This window comes from Pavona decussata, unplaced genomic scaffold, assembly GCF_977016875.1.
Source record: "Pavona decussata unplaced genomic scaffold, jaPavDecu1.1 SCAFFOLD_190, whole genome shotgun sequence".
Classification (NCBI taxonomy): Eukaryota; Metazoa; Cnidaria; class Anthozoa; order Scleractinia; family Agariciidae; genus Pavona; species Pavona decussata.
Genome location: NW_028145599.1, coordinates 40,001 through 55,657, shown reverse-complemented (window position 1 = coordinate 55,657; position 15,657 = coordinate 40,001). Strand labels below are relative to the sequence as shown.

Below are 15,657 nucleotides of genomic sequence, written 5' to 3'. Positions count from 1 at the left end.
TGTTATTGTTTTCATCTCAGGACATCTTGTACATTGGGGACCACATTTTTGGAGATATCCTGAAGTCCAAGAAAAAACAAGGATGGAGGTGAGTCAATTTTTGTTGTTTACTGTCACGTTATGGTACAAAGTAATAAGGTGTCTAAAGGAAGAGAATAAGAATAACATAAAAGGCTGTCTGTTTGGAATGTAAAGCAAACGCAAAAGCCAAATTAATGTAACCAGCCTCGAAATATGATTTGCCATCTTAATTTTGGTTCTGCTTTATATTTTAAATAAAGCACAAGATGTAGTCTTTCTTTTAAAAACGTGAAATGGTGACAATCCCTGGGGAAGTATTTGTCAAGTTTGTTTCCAAGTTTACAATGCCTCTGGCCACGCCACTTTTCACAGTCATGAAATTTGAAGGGCGCTTTTTCCAGGACTCGAAAAATGATAACCATTGGGAAATAAGATTTTAGGTCATGGAGGAATGATAGAATTTTGGGGTGTTGCGTAAATGTTAGTAAAACGCAGACTTTTTCGGGAAGATCTGTATATTCCTTTTGTTGAGGTACAAATTTAAGTTTTATTGACCTTTTCTTGTGGTCTTGCAGGACATACCTTGTCATTCCAGAGCTGACTCAAGAACTCGAGGTGTGGCAGTCCAGGCAAGGTTAGTTAGCAGGCCCTGACAAGTTCAAGAGTTCAAAAAAAATTTTTTTAAAACGTTTGAGTTTTACAGTTAACTTTTACCGATGTTTTGCGTAGTGAGTAACCCAGGTTCGCACTTAAGCGCTGATATTGGGGTAAATTGATGCGTTTTGCATCACATCTTGATGTAGGCATTGAGAAATGCAGCTGTTTTCTTTTACGTACATTTGACATTTTCCATAACAGGTACCGAGTGGTAGATGTACATGAAAACATCTCCAGCAAACAAAATAAGATAGATAGTTAATTTACACCCACCTTGAAAAGCGCCCGCGGTAATTGATGGCTGAGAAAAGATTGCTTTCGTAGTTCGGCTAAACGGTGCATTTAATTAGTTTCCTCTGTACACCATAATGTGTCAATGAACAGAATGTGGAAGGATTCTATAGCATTGAGCATCAAATCCTTTAGTGCATGCGTATTTTGGCTGTTTCGTTACGTGTTTTGCTGTTTCATTTCAGACGTATTTGAAAAGCTTCGTGATCTTGATGTCGCCTTAGCTGAAACTTACAAGTAAGCACCAAATAACTGCCTTTAATGAAATGCATGTAAAACCTATTTCAATTCTAAACCCGGCATTTTGTGAACAAACAGTTTTCAGCATCGATTTATAATAACGCTGTTTTTCTTTTTCTTAGGAACTTGGATTCAGGCACTACTGACAAACCAGACATTACTGAAATAAAAACCTCTATCAGGGTACGTAAAAATAGCTTGTTTAAGGGGTATTTAATTTTTCCTGCAACTTGCAACGCAACAGCAACGAAGCATTGTGAGACAAGTTGGAGAATACATGTTACACGTTGCCAGTATTTGTCAACGTTGCGGAAAGCCAACTAGTCTACTTTTCAATGGTCACGTAGACTCTTAACCTCCGTGTTTCAGTGAACATTTCAAATTTGCCTCTTCTGTTCATCCCATATGCAACTCTCCAATCATGAGATGTAGATCTTTTTGTAGCCTCAGCTATTACCAAATGTAAAATTTACTGGTTCTCGCCTTTGGAATTCCTTGCCTACAAGCATTACTTAGTCAAATTCTCTTTCACAATTTCATAAATCCCGTAAGAACTCTATACTTGATTGTTATACTTATTAAACTATTTAGCCTAGAGCATGAAGAAATACCTTTTATCGTAAAGACGTTCTTATTAATGTCGCGTGCAATGCTGTATTCCATTTGGACCATCCATTAGATTAGCCTCTGCTATGTGGATTATCCTGACTCACTCCCTATGTAGATATTATCTTTGTTCTTTATTTGTGGTATATATTTATTTGTAAATGTTCATTTCTAATCTGCATCCTTTGTAAAGTTGAGTTGAGTAAAATAAATTATCTGATAATCTGAGTGTAACACGGGTAAAAGCAAGAAAACAAGGAGACCCGTGCAGATTCCACCAACCGCGACTCTTTTGCAGCCTCCCTTTCCTGGGACGTTAATCGTGGTCTTTGTGTGTACTGGGTTAATCCTTGTAACCATAACTAGTGGATATAACGGAGCAATGAAAATAGAGGTTCTGGATAGCCAGTGGCGTAGTGCTCCCCCCCCCCCCCTCCCCCAAGTGAAAAAGAAAGGGAAAGAGAACAAAACTGGAAGAGAAAGGATTCGATTGGCTTGGGATTCTTTTAGAAATAACAGTTGAAATTGTCCAGCTGGAAGAGAGAGTTCAGTATTACGTTGACGTGTTTGTGTTTTTTTTAATGTCGTTAGGATGTGACTAACATGATGGAAACGTGCTACGGGCAGATGGGAAGTCTTTTCCGTAGTGGTAAGTTTAGCTGAGACCCAAAATCTACTCTTGTCAATCGTTGTTTAAAAACTTGCACTTGCAAGTTTTACGAAATATGTTCAGCCATAACATAGTACTGAAACCGACAGAAACCTAATTTTATCTACAGCAGGCTCTGGGAAAGAAGAAAGCCAAATTCATTTTGCTATTATTACTTTTAAAACTATTCAACTCACCTAGCAATCTTATGTTTGTGGGAAATTTCCTCCACAAATAAGGACCTAAATATTTAATTGAATGATTGCTATAGGTATAACAGTGTTAAACGTAGGAATTATAAAATCTGAATTACGCAGGTTATTCGATCTTTGGAATAACTCTGATATATATTTTGGGGACATGCTATTCTTTACTTTAAACATCAGAATAGTGTAGTTTTACTGTTTTTAGTAAATCCTCATAGGTTGATGTTGTATCCTTATATACTGGTCTTAGGGGCCGATTACATGGCGAATTTCGGCCCGGGCTGAGATTTCAGCCCGGTTATCAGCCCGGTTAGGCGGGCTGAGAATTCAGCCCTGTTTCTTGAACAAATCTTTTTAAAACGACGTTTACGATTACATAAAGAAAGTTTCGGCCCGGGCTGAAATTTCAGTCCAGCCCGGTAAATTTCAGCCCTGGCAAACGGACTGAAAAACCTCATGTAATCAGAATGAAATTTCAGCCCGGGCTGAAAAGCGAGGTCACCTGGGTAGAAAAATGACGTAGGCATGCGCAATGATTTCTTTTCACTGAAACAAGATGGCGGCTACCAAGTTTCAGTGTAATAACGGCGATAAAATCGAAAATCTTATTCGGTGCTTGGCGAATTACAAATCGAAAATGGACTACCAGAACGGTGACTTCAACGCAGATAAGGTGAAGCAATATGAAGCTGTTGGGGAAGCGATGGCCCGAATATATTAGGAGGAACCGACCTTTTTTCAGTTGGACCAGGTCAACGAAACCGAGATGGCCGATAAAAAAAATTGGAAATTGAGTGCTAACAAAAGGCTAAATTGCGAGAGAAGCAATGCCCCGATTTTCACAAGTCGAATATTTGACGCCATTTTGATTTCTGTTCACTCTTCCCGCCAAATTTCAAATTTGGCGCACGGACTGAAATTTTAGCCCGGGCTGAAATTCGCCATGTAATTGCGACAGAATTCCAGCCCGCCTATCTCTAATAAACAGCCATACAAGTGAACATTAAATTAGATAATTTAGATTAGGAAGAATAACAGACTTAAATAAATGCATCTGAGTCCTTTTAGGAACCAGGTTCTTCATCCTTAACAGGACACCAACTTTACTGTTGGCCTTTAATGTGCTCACTTAAGTTAAGTTTGTAATCAATGAGAACTCCCAACAACTTCAACGAACTTTTGTACACTTCATTTCTTCATTTTGAATGACAACACCTGCCTCTGATATGTCCTTAGTTCTAGCAGCTTCGAACATGGCTCAAACTTATATTTATTTCCCAAAAGGAAGTTACTATTATACCAGTCAGACGCTCTAAGCCTCGTTGTTCCAGGTTGTTACTACATTGCTGAGGCATTGATCATGCTCACACAGCTGATGATCATCTGTACCCATAAAACAGGTCACTTTCTCTAATATCATAATATAAATCATTTGTAAAGATGTTCCATAACGAGGGGCCAAAGCATGAGCCCTGGGGGCACCCTTTTCTTAGATCGTGCCAGACGCTAGTTTACGTAGGAAGTTTAAACCTTCCTTGGCGGTCTTGGAAATAACAATTGTAGAGATTCGCCCGAGAACTTGTATGAACTGAACTTGTGAAGCATGAGTACAGGAAGCAGGGAGTCAAAAGCCTTTACTTGTGTCAGCTGCTGGGAGATTTGTTAACAATATTTTACACTGTCACCGTCTTTCTTAAGTGTGCAATTGACCTAAATTTGAATGAAATTTAAAGAGGTTTTAAGAAGGGATAGAAGAAAGCAAATGATTTTTGGAACACCAACAGACAGTTGATACCCACGCAAGAGCACCCTAGGTTGCTAGTGGACTAACTTGGTATCCGTCTATTAATTATTAAATACAAATACTAATTTTAAAACTTCACTAAATCTTCAATATTTCTTATTTCTCTTAATTTAACCAATCCTTTTAAAAAAAACTACTCCTCCCAAATATATCCAAAAATCACCCAAAAATTCACAAAATACCCCACGACACAGATTCACGGGGTAATCATAGGGTTTTTGGATTGCTTGAAACGTGAATGAGAAATTTCCATTAAACCCATGTCAAGTGGCAGAAAAATGGCGTTTAGGTGAATTGCCCCCTTAAGACGAACATTTTAAAGACAATCGTTTATGTAATCAACATCAACCTAGAAGATGTAAAGAAATCCACGAGTTCAAGACTTCTGCCAGAGTTGTGAAGGGAAACAGTAATTTTGTGACATTATAGGACGAAAACAAGCGTCGCACCAAAACGAGGCCGTGCCTCGTGCGCGTCTAAGAAAATGTGTCCCACATGGGAGGGAAAGACGCTGTCGCGTCTTATATAATGTTTTCAGCATCATCAGGTTTTCGTAGCTCCCTCGGCGGGTAGACCGGTGAGGGTGGGACTCTGCAGAGACTGCGCCCAGTAACTCTACCCCCAATGAGGGGGGTAGGGGGGAGCAGAAACGGGGGAGCATTTTGCTCAAATTATTTTTCATTTTTTTATTGTTATATTAACATGTTAAAAGGCGCGTTTTAACTTGCATCCACTTCAGATGGATGTATCTGGCACTGTAAATTCGATGTAAATGTTTAGAAAGCTATGTTCTCGTCCCCCTAAAACACTGGAACTCATTCTCCTTTTTTGAATGGGAATACGATGACAATTTATTTCTGTGGAAATTGATTTCGGAGGTAATCAAATCATTTAATTCGGAAGAGAACCAACAATGCACCAGTCGTTATAAATCCACGACCCCCATACCGAACAACATCACCATCAACAGCGACCTGGAGTCTCGGATAAGGTTTTGGCGAGAAGAAGAAAGTGCTCCAATACTATGTACATGAACAAGTGAATGATCATCGCAGTTATATACTCAACTTAAGCAGTTGTGAAAAGAAAGCCTGAAAAATTCAGGCTTGAACGGGATTCGAACCCCAGGTCATGGGTTCGAATCCCTGAATTATTTTCAGGTTTCTTTTCGCAACTGCTTAAGTTGCGTGTATAACTGCGATGATCATTCACTTATTCATTCTTCCTTCTGCAGTTCAATTGTATGAATTTTCATATATTCACTTTCAGTACTACGTACAGTAACGAACAAAAATGAATTTACTGGTAGCCTCACTAGAACACTAGGGACCGTTTCGATGAAAATGTTGTCCTGGGGGGGGGGGGGGGGGGGTAGCTCACGTTTACTAAAAGTTCTGCTGTCTCTGGGATTAAAGCAGGGTTTGTTGGGCTGGTAACACATTTTCCCGATCAGATTTTGCTGGAAAGTCGCCATTTTGCGTTTGCAAGTTTCTATTATTAAAAAAAGGCCGCCTGAAAATTTCAAGCAAATATATGGAAAAGTCAAAAGTTGTTAGTGACTCTGATCGCGTGCAGACATCTCTATCAGCAAAATCCCTGGTCAGATACGTTTTATAGTTTACGAAGTTTCATACAAACAATGTAAATTACGTAGGTAACCAAAGCGTGATACGATAGTTTATATGGAGCTGAAGTTCAATGAGAAAATAATCTAATTAAAACACCGGGTATTCCTTTTCAAATTCCACTGTTAACTGTTACAGTTTTTCGGGGGGAAATTGTTAATTGTTTACGATTGTAAATAATAAATAGGAGGTACGTTGATGATACCCTGGCCAGAATGCCTAGCGCTGCTGCTGCTGCTGCTGTGTTTCTTAGTACTCTGGATGGCCTACACCCCAGTCTAACTTTTCCGATGGAGCTTCCTGTGAATAATAAGATCCCTTTTAATTTATCGGCATTGAAATTGTCTAGAACGGCAAGTTTACAGAAAACCAACAAACACTGGGTTGCTCTTACACTTCCAAAGTCACACCGAAAAACGCTATAAAGACTCTTTATTAAAGACAATGATACATCGTGCTTATGGTTCTTCTACAACAGAGGCCTTCAATGCAGAATGTACCAAATTGCGCTCTATTTTTAGTCGTCTTGACTATCCCATGGGCCTCATTGATTCCGCCATCCGTCGTTTTGTTCTTCGAAATGCTTCGGCGAACACAGCAGAAAGAAACACTGATGTTAGTAGCACAGTCAGAATTAGTCTACCATCTAAAGATCAAGTGGTTGCTAATGAGGTTTGGAAGCAGTTGCGTGATCTTATTAGTAATAAGATTGTGCGTTCTTTATCTTTTCTTATGTGATCTGTGTGATGTCGGGTTCACAGCCGTACACAGCCCGCAACCTTCATCAACGCATGGCTGAGCACAAAAATTCGCCAATCAGTAGGCGTTTCTTAGAAGCTCACGGTAGCAACAATGTTTTGAAAGAAAGTCAATTTACAATTTTAGGAAAGTGCCAGAAAAAATTTGATAGACGTCGTCGTTTTTAGCATTTTTATATCTTAAAATGATTTTAAGTAATATTTTATCACAATTTAAATGTGTTCCCACTTCTTCTTCGTAAGAACTCCGTTGCTGAACACTTGGACACTTGATTGGATGTTACACAACAGGGAAAAGCAAAGTTGGCCGTGTTGATCTGGGAATGAGTTCGTTATTAGGCAGCCATCTTAAATAGTGTGAAACGAGAAAAATAGTGGAAGAACGAAGGTTATTTTCGGCCGTAAGGATTGGTATCTTGAATATTGAAACAAACCCGGTCGTCGGCATTGCGTAAAAGAACTGTTGTCTCTCATTTGTGAAGTATGTGGACAAACTGCACCAAAGTTTCTGGCCTGGCAAGTTGGTTCACGCGGTCAACTGTTTCTTTCTGCACCCCAAGGTTTTATTCCTCTCGCAAGTCGGACTCAGATGTCATTATAAATAAAATGAAGTTGCAGAGATACAGGTGCTTTGAAAAATCCGAGCTGCCGCTATCTGGTCTAGAACCGTTGAAAACTATATACGAAGATTTAGACGCCGTCCACGTCCGCAAACGTCAACCTCACGTGTTATTTCTGCGAAGTCAATTGCTTCTTCAGAGGCTAGAATACCTGAAGCCATCGGGGCTGTTAGCAAGACAGAAAAGAAAACTCATTGAAAGGTCTCCGCCAGTTGTTGTCTTAACCGAAGACACGCACGAAAAAGAAAAGTTGAATTATCTGCGTGGGGTGATTCGTGTGCGAAAAGACGGAATGGAGGAGAGAGTTCACTTATTTCATCCGTGTTCCAGGCTGTTGGTATTGCGAACATTTGATCTAAACAAACAACTAAATCTCATTAGGGAGGAGCTTCGGATGGCCCAACAATCAACTTTAAGATTGCTGCTGGAAATGCCCTGTTTTTTACTGCATACTCCCCCAGAGAAGTTTGTGGTCATGCACAAGTATCATCTCCCTGGTGGCTACAGCTTAGATCAACATACTGCTAAGGTGTACCCCCCTGTTTATACTAATAGCCTTGAATTCAACCCCAGACTTTTCAGACGAGATTCCGATGAACAGCTGGCCACAAGTTTTCCAACATTGATGCTTGCTGATTTGTTGGATTACTCATATCCTAATCACTATGGGGAAGGACAACCTGAGGACTTGACCAAGTTTCTTATTAATGCTGAAAAAAGAGAACTCCGAGAAAAGTACAACAAAGTGATGTAGAAAAAGAACATTCATGGTGTGCAATGCCAGGCAGTCAAGTTACTTAAAAGGCAGTCATGCTCTTAATTTTTTTCCTGTATAAGTACAATCTGACAGTGTTACGCAGTTCTCTATTGTTGGGCAGTATAACAGAAGTAGAAGACGGCAAGGGGTGGGTCATCTTGCCTGCTCAGGGCTGGATTTAGAAGAGCAGGCTGCCACCTTGCAAAAAGTTCAGAATCTCTCACTACTGCAGCTGCTCGATGGGTGCAGTGAGAATTTGGCTGTAAAAAATCCACAATAAGTGGCAGAATTGCTAGCCTGCAAAACATCCAATGGAAACCAAAGCCAGAAAATGAGATATTTTTGTGTGTGGCAAAATCACCAACTGCTGTAGGGTAATAAGGTAATAAGCATCTGCGGATTGGTGCCAAAATAGAATTGTTTGATTTAGAACGACTGGTTCTGCTTGGCTTGGGCATTTCATGTAGGCTAGAGCTGAAAGTGATTTGAGCCATAACTTATCATGGTAGCATTATTACTCCAGAGTACTGGACATCCTTCCAAAACAAGAAGAAATAAAGTCTTTTAGTTTAGGGCAAAAACATGATTCTCAATTCGCCTACTGCCTTTGGAAGATCTTTGATCTTTTATTTCTTTTTCTGTACTTCATCGTATCCCATTGCAAAAAGTATCTCTGAAAGCCATTCATTACACTTAGCTATTATTAGTTATTAGGCTAAGGCACCAGGCCGTTTTTTTTGTTGTTGTTGTTGTTGTTGTTGTTGTTGTTGTTGTTGTTTTTTTTCAACCATTTTAATTCCATTTTGTAGTTTTCAAAGTACATGTAGCTTTCCTGAGGGACTTTCCAAAGCTGGTGGGTAAATTTTAAAAATATTCCTTATTGAAGAAAACCTAGAGTCTCTCATGAAGCACCTGTACAACCATTGTTAATTTGTGATGTAATCTGATTATCGAACACTGATAGGCCTGGAGTAAAAAGGGCACCTTTAAATCTGGATCTTAAACTGCTTGTATTTACTGCTGTATATGCAGCTGTAAACCAATAAAAAAATTATCCAGCATAGGTTCTCCTTTTTACCAGATTATTAATGAAAGTTTGCCTGTGTCATTACTGAATAATACATCATTCTCATTTGTTCACCAGGCTTAAAATATTACATCACATTTTCTTTCATTGCACATATGCCACTTATTGACATTCCAATCCTAGCAGCATGCAGGATGTTTGTCCCATGAACCTAGTTTAATGGCCTTAGCACCCACCAGTCTCCTGTAGCTCAGTGGTAGAGCATCCAAACTAGTAATCGGAAGGTCTTAGGTTCGACTCCTGATAGGAGCACTCGGAATTTATTTTTTCCTATTTTGCCTGTGTCATTACTGAATAATGCATCATTCTCAGGTGATTAATGTTGGCAAAATTTCTAAAAACTACAGTACATTGTGGACAAACTCAATAACTGAAGAGCTGCTCAAGTACATTCTGTCACAGTGGTCTAAGATATTTGAGTTCTCTCCCCAGGAGAAGCACGGTCACTGTCAGTAATATTCTGTCTCCACCCAGATGCAGAACCTGACATCTGAAAAACAAATTTTTCCCACCTTATGCTTTCCTCAGACAACATCAGTCAACACAGTTATTATTTGTGTCTCAAGCCCAACTTGGTATTTGAAAGATTTCCAAACAGTAGATGAGCCCTGGATTGTTAAGTATGTGACAAATTTCTACCCAAAGCAATGATGACCTTGAAAGCCTGACAGAGGAAAACGAAAATCCCTGGAAAACATGAGAGAGCCAGTGCCACTCGTGACATAGACCTCTCTAAAAAAGTCATTTCTTTGTGTGTATGGAGGCCTTATTGACCATGAAGGCTTGCAACTGATGCACAGTGTATAATGATTGTTAAATCTTTAAACATAGAGTCCTAGATAATTTTGTCAGAGACACCCTGCCCTGCAGCAGAGCTGCTCTTGAATCCCTAAAGAACATGGAAAGAAAGGCTAGCAGGATACAAAAGCCAGATAAAAAAATGTTTAACATTGTTGAATTACGAATTCAAAGCAAACAAAGCAACAATATAATATGAATCACTATAATAATTGAACATGTTAAGACTCTGTTAAACTATCTTGCACTGTAGTTGATTAAATAGTGTTAAAATGGAGGTCATTTGTTTTACTTGCAACAGTATTACAAACGTTTCCTTTCTCTAACATTACCTAAACTGAATTCTTCTACCTGAATTTTAACTATGTAGTAGCACACTGGTTTATGGACATAGCTCGCCAGTTCAGTGGCTGGAATTCAACTTGTTATTAGTCAAATTTAAACCCTTTGATTTCTGGGTCTCATAGATAGTTTTTTTAATGCAAAGTAATGCTATTCTCTCTGTGCTCATGCTGTTTTTTGACAAATTATGTGTCTGCAGTTTGTTATATACCTTATTCGTACTAATTTTCGCGAGGCTTTAAAGACTCGCTAAAATTAGGATACGCGGAAATTAAACACGCGAAATTTAATACACTTCTATAATTGCTTTCATCAATGATTAACTGCATTTTTAGCTACATGGTAATTGTTAACAGTCTATTTTTATCTTCTACTTCAGCACTTTCTTCATCCGAATCACTCATTTCTTCTTCTTGTACATGTAGCTCTTTCAAAACATCTTTTGTGCAGTCATCGAACTGGGTGGCATAGGTATTTAAAATCATATGTTGACTTTTATTTTAAAGTACAATATTGCAGTAGCATTTGATTGATTTGCCGTATTTGCTTGATTTGTCTGATTATCAACGCTATTTCTATTACGTAATTGCAAATCATGATTGTAAATCAATCGTTATCATTCAATAAAAACGGTTTTCTAAGTCTGTCTGTTGTCAATTTTTGCAAAATTAAATGCCCTAAATTTATCATTTTTTGCAAAATCGCGAAAATTAATGCTCGCGAAATATTCGTGTTCCAAATTCGCGAAATTAAGTGCCCGCGAAAATTAATACGAATAAGGTTGAACTTTTCCATCATTTTAACAGAGTTACAGTGCACACAAAATTGTCAAGAGGCACTTTAATTAGTGCACTTACCGGTAGTTGAGTTTGAATGCCATTTCAAACTTTCTTTCAGGCAACAGACAGACATTTTTTGCCAGCCAAGCCACTCGCTATGCTGATTTGTATGCTGCTTCGTGTGTGAATTTACTGCACTATCCATTCAGTTACCTGTTTAGAGCTCCACCACAGCTGGTGAGTGTACTGTCTTAATTAACCTAGGGGTTGAACACCATTTTGTAAATATCAGTGAAGGGTAAATAACATGACACAACTAAAAAGCTATCTCTTTCCTTTTCCATGCACCAACATTTCAATTTTGTCTGAATGAGAAAGTAAGGATTTAGCTAGAGGCACACATAATTTCCCAGGAATGATTGTATTCATTGGTGGCACAGATTGAAACAGTGGCATGAAGAAAATTAATTGATGACAAATCATGACAAATCAAAAAGGTGCTGAATGAAATTATGACAGTGACAGGAAAAACTATCAGAAGAGGACAGCAATCTTGTTTTTCTAAAATTCGAGGAAACTTGCAGTAAAATATTGGCCACAGAATGTTTTGTTCTGAGCAGGCCACATATTAATTTTAAAGTGGCCCTCCTGTAATCCTAGTGTATGAAACAAAGAAAATCTGTTTGGTATGGTCTGTCCAAATTTGTGACAAGAATGACGAATTGAAATTCAACCTGTGGATACCTGCATAGACCACCTAAAGGGGGTCTTATAATGAGGATGAACCTGAAAAATCTGGCTCGCACTTCTGACTTAATCTTGGATAATGTAACAATTCTTTTAAATAACAATTTGTTACTGTATTGCTTTCTGCAGATGCCTCATGAGTCAACTGTAGAACATACAGGCGAACTGTTTGAGCCTACAGAGAGCAGTGCCTTTGCTCCAAGAGGCTTTTCGTTTAGTGATGATGCACCAGGTACTCTCTACAGATCCAGTTCCATGCCTTCTGCTTCAGTTTTTACTCGAACACCACGTAGGTGTGATGACGACGATGATGATGTTTCCTAGGAAGCAGAAAATGGAGAGGCACCTGTGCAGAATCCCCTTAATGTAACATTTGGTGAAAAAAAGACAAGTGTTTGATGCTCCGATTACTTACTGACATTGTTCCAATCACAGTATATTAAGGGTGCACAAACAGCATTTGTACCAACACAGGGAGTCCATAAAAGTTGTGACAAAGAAATGAATTAATAAATTATTGGCTTATGAACAATGTAAACCAATAATTTATTTTTTTTTTTTTTGCAACTTTTGAATTGTTACGAGGGGAAGCAATATTTAGCAATATTTTTATGGGGGAAAGGATAACCTATCACAAGGTATTTTAGTGTCATTTATTTTAGAGATACAGTATAATGTTATATGACATATTATCAAAAATCTTGGTTTATTGTATGATGCAATTCCAGGGTTTTGATTGGCTAAGCAGCCATGGTATATGAGCCATTATACCATGCCCAAGAAATATTGACCATTAAATTGTCTTCTAGTTGTTTTTTGCAAAGCGGTGCAAAGGAAGATCTAGCAAAATTCTTGATTGTTTTTAATAAAACAATTATACCATTCGCACTTGTTGGATATGAGATAATTATATCCATATCGGTACTACGCACCTCATTGGCATTATCATCTCATATCCAACGCACGCTTGTGGAATAATTGTTAATTATACATTTTTAAGCTAAATGAAATTGCTGAACAATTATTTTAACTTGAGTAAATTAAAAAATGTTTTAAGGTAGGCAAAAGGTAAAATGAAGATTGCATAATTAATTACTGGCTAAGTTATTTAACCTTGCCATATAAATTTCATTCATTCTTGATAGTAAACATGGATTTTTACAATTCAATTCATCATTTATATGTCAAAATTGTGCAATCAATTGTTAAAAAAGTATGTCAATTATTGAAGAGCTGAGGGCACAACCGTCTTATGTCAAACTTTAGGCTGATTTTTCATTTTGCTCAAAAGTGTCTGCATTTTTGCCGGTGGAATTTAATTTTGTCATAAAACATTGCCCTTTGTCTTTTGTTTCTCTGGTTTACACCAAGACATCAAGGCAGTGAAATTCAACACAAGACGGTTAATATGCTCTGATCCCTTCTCAATTATTGGTAAACATTTTATTACAAAAGTATCATTCATACTTCCAAAATTCCCATCACACCTGAATCCCGATATAACAAATTGCCAATTAAGCGACTGGGAAAAAGTGTTAACTTTGTTATAATGGGGGTTTGTCATAAACAAAACTCCCTTATGGTGACCTCTGGGACATTTCAATATGGTAGATCTTATTAACGCTGAGCGTTTAGTTAACTTGTTTCATCATTTTGTCTTATGTTAGAGAATATTACAAAAATAGCAATGTAACGTACCTGGAAATATTTTAATCATTCAAGTCATGTAGTTTGAGGTTGGTTTTAAAGGGTGCATGTACTTTTATCAGTCATAAAATACCAATCATTTGCAAGGAACAGTAACCTGCTATATAGCGTTGCACCATGGTCGCAAAAAGTTTTTTTTTTTTTTGGCAATTTCACGCCATCTTTCTGTTAACTTCCATTTAAATTAGCCAGTCAAATCCAAGAACTGTGGGAAGTTGATACTTCTGGAACTACCAAGTAGACAATGTGCAGCAGGGAAGGAAATATCTGTGAGCTGCAATTTTCCACATTATCTATGAACACTATCATATTTTTGTACGTCATAAGCACTGACCATACATTGATGCAAGAATGCAAAGAACTTGCCCCACTTTAACACCACCCTTCCTCTACATCTGTCAAATCATTTCTTTTATGAAGGTAATTCAACTCTAAAAACTATGTTATGTAACATGGTTCATTGAATTATTACGCTAACCATTAATTACCATTAAATGCAAGGTGATATTTAAATCTTATTTACTGTTCTCCAATCTCCCACATTCCCTTTATTCATCAATGTTACACAACATCAGAGGGCAGAGACAGATTCTTTTCAGGTAACATAAAATCTGTGTTTAGGGTTCACCCCTCCCCCAAACAATAAAGTGTTAGGGACCTACATATCCATATTAATCTTTATTTCAGTTTAGGGCAACAATGTACATCACGATCAGTGATAGTTCTGAATGAATCACATTCATGTTCTGGTCTTTCTTGCAAAATGAAAACAGCAAGATTTCGGAATCACTCTGGTTGTTCGTGATAAGGCAATTATTTGACTCGCACTTATTGGATATGGGATGATAAGAGCTCCTTCTGCACGATGTGCCTCACTGCCAAAAGATATATCACTCAAATGCAACACATGCGTTAACTATAAAGTAACAAAGTCAACTTGAAGTGTTCTCACTTTTTCTACCACCCCATTCTTGTTCTTATTACAGCTTGCATAAAATTCCACTTAGTGTCAGGGAGGTGTGGATGAGGCCAAGTTGTTAGACCATTAAAAAAGAACTCTTAGGTTAAAACTGGCCTCATAGAAAGTTGAACGGACCAGAATTCAACCCCCAAAATGTATGTTTTTCATAATTTATCCTAAAAACAGTCCCTGCTAAAATCTTTCCACCCCCCCCCCCCCACAAAAAAAATCTACCAAGATTTTGTAACAAAAATTCGTCAGTTGCTATATTCCAGACGTAACTAATCGATGATCAATGAGTAGTAGATGAGTAATCAACTTATTAGTCATTGATTTTTGGCAATGATCAATGGGTAATCAATGAACAAAAATTTTGTGGCCTATTAATTACTCATTGATGGCATTGATTATTCACTGATCCTACTAATTACTCATCGATAATTTACCTGTTGATTACACATCGATTACTCATTGATTTAATACATATATATTATTATGCTACACATCTGTTACGATTTTCCGGCTTTTTATTACTTTTTATTATAACTGAGTTTCCTGTTATAAGTCTTTGCGTGAATGGTTCGCGACAATATTGGTAGGCAAAGAGGTATTATACATGCAAGATTAAACGGGGAAAATAACTGAAATTATAGAAATCCAAGAGTTGTCTCTAGTCTATTACAATGTATAGGCAAAACGGCATGCATATCATCATATTGATTTGATGGACAGTAAAATTTACCAAAAAGGAAATGTTGAAAAGGTAGAGCTGCCTGTGTCACTCTTCTGGCTATCAGAGTCTGGAAAATATACATATAAATTTAAAACAGGTTTTCTTGCCGGGTAAAAGTTTCCCGTTTAAGGCCGTTGTTTCAATCTATAAATGTAAATATGAAATTGTTTTCATTTCCTTGATTTCGATTTGGTAGGGTTTGTGTAGCCACAAGATTATATTAATGACTAATCGATGCAGTCAATGCCTAGTCAATGACTGAAAATTTT

The 15,657-nt window shown here is 37.7% G+C and overlaps 3 protein-coding genes across 3 annotated transcripts in view; 2 read left to right on the top strand and 1 right to left on the bottom strand.

The window, feature by feature from the left end:
- The window catches only part of LOC146462175 (cytosolic purine 5'-nucleotidase-like), a 47,113-nt gene extending 32,901 nt beyond the window's left edge, over positions 1-14,212 (top strand). The window contains exons 20-26 of the mRNA XM_085085837.1: positions 21-88; positions 597-655; positions 1,155-1,206; positions 1,332-1,392; positions 2,407-2,464; positions 11,359-11,477; positions 12,117-14,212. Of these exons, the coding sequence (XP_084941963.1) occupies positions 21-88; positions 597-655; positions 1,155-1,206; positions 1,332-1,392; positions 2,407-2,464; positions 11,359-11,477; positions 12,117-12,311 (612 nt within the window). The 3' untranslated portion in view covers positions 12,312-14,212. The remainder of the gene's footprint in view (positions 1-20; positions 89-596; positions 656-1,154; positions 1,207-1,331; positions 1,393-2,406; positions 2,465-11,358; positions 11,478-12,116) is intronic.
- Positions 2,471-9,316, top strand: LOC146462176 (uncharacterized). The gene has a single exon (XM_085085840.1). The coding sequence runs from the start codon at positions 7,341-7,343 to the stop codon at positions 8,229-8,231; it is 891 nt and encodes a 296-aa protein (XP_084941966.1). The 5' UTR covers positions 2,471-7,340; the 3' UTR covers positions 8,232-9,316.
- A 145-nt stretch (positions 14,213-14,357) lies between the features above and the next one.
- The window catches only part of LOC146462173 (uncharacterized), a 10,388-nt gene continuing 9,088 nt past the window's right edge, over positions 14,358-15,657 (bottom strand). Inside the window, exon 2 of the mRNA XM_085085829.1 lies at positions 14,358-15,657. This exon is cut by the window's right edge and continues 1,032 nt beyond it. The gene's annotated coding sequence lies outside the window, so the exon portion shown is untranslated.

What these genes read in the sequence shown, in the direction of transcription:
- LOC146462176 (XM_085085840.1), top strand. Translation starts at nt 7,341, where the DNA reads ATGTGGACAAACTGCACCAAAGTTTCTGGCCTGGCAAGTTGGTTCACG.